Below are 4,833 nucleotides of genomic sequence, written 5' to 3' on the forward strand. Positions count from 1 at the left end.
CAGATTCTGGACTATGAGGGTGTTCCGTTCAGGTGCAGGCGATGCCACAAGGTGGGGCACCTTATCAAAGAATGCCCACTCATTCGGAAATCAGACGGTTCTCCGAGGAACACTCCTGCCCCTTCCAGGACAGCCTCTCCTACTTCATCGCGACCCATCTCTGCTGGACTGTCTCTGGTGGCCTCCTCACCAGTGGCGGATCCCGATCTCAGGCACTCTTCACCTCCAATGACCTGGGCTTGCTCAGCCGCAGGAACAGTATCAGCCACGGCTACTCTTCTTAACCCCTCTCTCTCCTTTTCTGATCAGATTAATATTTCAGCTATATCATCTATTCAGCCATCTCAGTCTCCTCTCTATGTACCATCTCCACCCATTATTGCTACCACTGGACCCTCATTGCCCTCTCTGTTCTCATCTTCTCCCCCCCGATCTTCCTCTGCTGATTCTCCTCCTCACTCATACTTCCTTCGATCCCGATCTCATATCACAGACTCGTCAGTCCACCAGTCCGGTCTTGGTATCATTGGGTTAGGGGTCGGACCCATGCCTACCAGGGGTAGGAAAACTGATCTCTCAAAAGCTATTATGAAAGCTGGAGCGGAGGTTGTATCTGGGAGGCAATCTACCATCGATGGGGTCCTTAGAGTTGGACGAACCCCGCGTAGGGTTCCTCCATGAAGTGCTTATCTTATAATTGTAGAGGGCTGGCTAGTGCCCCTAAGAAACTAGCCTTGAAGCGTCTCATTGAGACTGAATCTATTGATATTATTATGCTACAAGAGACTCTTTGCTCTGCTGATCAGATCTCCAAAACCTTTCAAGCTCTGACTCCAGGTTGGTCATTTATATCCCTAGATGCTGTCGGTAGATCTGGAGGACTGGCAATCGGAACTAACCCCCGCTCTATTAGAGTCGATGCCACGTGGGGAGGGACTGGTTTCTTGGGTCTGGATTTCTTTTCGGCTGACCTTGGCATGGAACTCAGGATGGTGAAAGTATATGGCCCGTGTAATCACAGAGAGCTATTCTGGCAGAGGCTCTTACACCTCTCTCTTATGGAAGGGGATAAGACTATCATCGGAGGTGATCTCAATTTCTCACTAGGGTTCAGAGAATCATGGGGATCGGCGGCTCAAATTGACTCTATTACAGATTATATGACCAACCTGTTAGAGCAGACAAACTTTGTTGATATCCCCATGCAAAAACTCCTTCCGACTTGGAGAAATAGAAGGGTGGGGGATGTTGCATTGGCCCATAGACTGGACAGATTCATCATGAAAGATTCGCTCCTTCACCAGCTGCACCATTACGAGCAATGGGTAGGATCGGGAGGTTTATCGGATCATGTGCCTATATATTTAGAAATTCAAGGGCCTTGCAAAAAACCAAAGGCCCCATTCAAGTTTAATCACACCTGGCTGAGAGACCCGACCTACATTAAGATGATCTCTGATTACTGGCTTGCCCACCCCATTATTGGTGGAGAATCTTTGGCTAGGGGGTTTTTCAAAAATCTCTCAGAAATCAAACACCTCTCCATTAACTGGGCTAAGGAAAAGCATGCCCGGGATACAGCTCATCTCACACATATTGAATCAGAATTGAGCGCTCTTACTGATGAGCGAGGGCTGGGATTCATAACAGTAGAGGATAAGGGACGTATGATCGAATTGGAAAACCAGAAGGCATATATACTAAAGGAGCGAGAGGAATCCCTGAGACTAAGGAGCAGAGCAATCTGGTTACAAGCAGGGGATGAAAACTCGAAATTTTTCCACAGTTATGCCAAAGGAAGAAAGGTGTCAAATACTATTTGGCAATTACCTACGCCAGAAGGAGATATGGCTGACTCCTTCAATAAGCTGGCTCATATTGGGATAACTCATTTCATAGGTCTCTATAAGAATCCCCGAGAACCAAACCTCCCTGACATCATCAATATAGCTCGACACTTTCCGAGATTTGTTGAGGAGGATGATGCAGAGGAGATTAATGCTCTAGTTACTTCTGGGGAACTTGAAGGTATATTAAAATGGTTCAAAAAAGACAAGAGCCCAGGGCCAGATGGCTGGACCATTGAATTCTACCTGGCTTTCTATGATATTCTAGGTCAAGATTTGCTGAAGGTTGTGGAGGAAATCAGGATCTCGGGGTCTTTATATCATGCCATTAACTCGACCTTCATTGCGCTCATTCCAAAATCTGACTCCCCATCTTCCTTTGATGATTATAGACCCATCTCCTTATGCAACTGCCTGTACAAAATCATATCCAAGATCATAGCCAACCGACTCAGACCGATTCTATCCAGACATATTGCCCCCCAACAATTTGCGTTCCTGGACTCTAGACAGATTCATGAAGCTATTGGTTCGGCACAAGAAGCAATTCATTCAATCTGGACAAAGCATCTCAAAAGTATCATTCTCAAGATTGATCTATCTAAAGCTTTCGATCGTGTCAGTTGGCTATACATCAAGATGATGCTCATCCACCTTGGATTCCCCCACAGCTACATCACTTGGATTATGGCCTGCATTACATCCCCATCCTTCAGCATTCTCATAAATGGCTCAGCCTCACCATTCTTTCATTCGGAACGAGGACTGAGACAAGGTTGTCCACTGTCACCTCTGCTCTTTCTCATTGTCATGGAAGGATTAAGCAGGCTAATTGCATTGGCTAAAAGGAACGGAGACATTCGTGGGCTGCGGATCTCTGACGATTGCTTCCTCACTCATCTACTATTCGTGGATTATGTGCTCATTCTATTGGATGGCAGTATTCGGGATTCTAAGAATTTTTTCAATATTCTTCGCCTCTTTACCTCTGCTACAGGTATGATTGCAAATCACTCTAAATCCTCTATCACTTTTTCTCGCACTACTGTACAAGAAACTCAAGTAGCACAACAGGCTTTTCCCTACTGCATACATCCATTGGACAGAGGGCTCAAATACTTAGGGTACTGGCTCAAACCCACATGCCAAAGAATTGCTGATTGGGTTTGGCTGGTTAATAAGCTGGAAAAGAAACTTACTGCTTGGAGTATCAGATACTTGTCCAGGGCTGGTAGATTGATTCTTATAAAATCCGTCTTGGAAGCCACACCAGTCTTTTGGATGGCACTGGCATGGATACCAAGGAGCATTCTTGGGCGCTTAAAACAGATCTGTAACAGTTATCTCTGGAATGGCAATCAGGACAAAAGAATATTTGCCTGGATAAGTTGGCAAAAGATAGCACTTCCGAAGAAATGGGGTGGCTTGGGACTCAAAGATCTTCCCTCTTTTGCACAAGCTTTAGCGGCAAAAATGGGTTGGTCTCTAATGACAAGACAGAACCTCTGGGCACATATTTCATATCACAAATACATATGGCCTCAGAGTTTACTTGACTGGATCAGATTACCTACATGGCAGACAAGCGGTTGCTCATCGGTGTGGAAGGCACTGATTCATTCTCTCCCTCACATTCAAGACCACCTGGTTTGGAGAATCAATGATGGCTCTCTCGGTAGGATTGGACAAGACCCTTGGATTGGAAGTGGGGGAAGGCATATACTAAGCAGAGATCTCATCAGACATCTTCATTCACAGGAGATCAAGGTTTTTGCAGACATCGCAGACCATCAAAATACCAATATTTTCTCACAGGCATGGAAGTCAGCTGCGCAGCTTGATCTTCCCCCTCAGTGGAAACAGGAGTGGCTGGAATTTATTTCTGCTTTAACTGAATCGCATATTAGAATAAAATAGGGGACTGACGAATTAGTATGGTGTTTGGCTGACAATGGCATATATGCCCCGAAGCCTGGATACTGCTCTCTTATTCAGCATAAAAAGCCTGAAATTGTTATTAAATGGTGGAGCGATATATGGAAGCTTGCTGCCCCACCGCGCATCAGACATTTTTTCTGGTGTGCTCTCAAGGATATTGTACCTACGGGAGAACATTTAACCCACAGAGCGATATATGGTACATCATGGTGTATACTATGTAAAGCAGATTCGGAATCCACTGTACATCTCTTCCTCCAATGCACAGCCATAAGACATCTCGTCTATCGGTTTTACTGGATCCTGGAACGGCGGTGACTTACAAAGTGCTTGGGAAGACTGGAGTAGCAGATACTCTCGATCCAAGCTAATGAACCTACCATCGGTGGTCTCTTGGCATATCTGGAAGGCGCACAATAGATATATCTTCGACAACCAGACTGTATGTTGGACTAGAACAGAAGCCAACATCATCTCCTCTTATCTAGAACTGCCTGAACCTACTCCCCCTAGGGTGCGGAGCATAAATCCTCCCCCTATCATTGACAGAACCGTCCCTTGGGCCTTCTTCGACGAAGCCTCAAACCAAAACGGTTGTGGGGGGGCTTCATACTACACATCAGTGAAAACCATAAATATAAAGTCAAGTTGGGACTCGGAGTGGGTACAAACAACTTTGCTGAACTTATGACTTTGCGTCACCTTCTACATTTCTCTTTGGGACATCAGTGTCTACATCTAAACATATTTGGGGATTCTTTGAATATAGTGAACTGGTTCAATCAATCTTCAATATGTCATATACACACCCTCAGCAACATATTGTATGAAGCACACAATTTCAAGGCAGCATTTACCCATATCTCTTGTACTCACATTCACAGGGAACATAACAACAGCGCTGATCAATTATCCAAGGAGGCCACGATACTACCCAGAGGCGAATGGATAATACTAGAACAGCAAGGATCTAAGGAATACAGATATTACCACAGGCCTTACATAGATCAGCGATACCAAAGGAACAACAGTCTCTGAACCGCATAAT

General features: G+C 45.2%; 1 protein-coding gene across 1 annotated transcript; it reads left to right on the plus strand.

Moving 5' to 3' along the window:
- Positions 1-677: 677 nt before the first annotated feature.
- On the plus strand, positions 678-3,764 carry LOC149176561 (uncharacterized). Its single transcript, XM_089421513.1, has 2 exons — positions 678-2,028; positions 2,665-3,764. The coding sequence occupies exons 1-2, from the start codon at positions 678-680 to the stop codon at positions 3,762-3,764; spliced, it is 2,451 nt and encodes an 816-aa protein (XP_089277639.1).
- Positions 3,765-4,833: the final 1,069 nt, after the last annotated feature.

This window comes from Pinus tabuliformis, chromosome 4_1 (assembly GCF_031772625.1).
Source record: "Pinus tabuliformis cultivar Carrire ecotype Pingquan chromosome 4_1, CPIR1, whole genome shotgun sequence".
NCBI classification, from domain to species: domain Eukaryota; kingdom Viridiplantae; phylum Streptophyta; class Pinopsida; order Pinales; family Pinaceae; genus Pinus; species Pinus tabuliformis.

What these genes read in the sequence shown, in the direction of transcription:
- LOC149176561 (XM_089421513.1), top strand. Translation starts at nt 678, where the DNA reads ATGAAGTGCTTATCTTATAATTGTAGAGGGCTGGCTAGTGCCCCTAAG. An exon ending in TACTTCTGGGGAACTTGAAG is followed by an intron (nt 2,029 to 2,664) that starts GTATATTAAAAT and finishes TTGTCATGGAAG; the next exon opens with GATTAAGCAGGCTAATTGCA.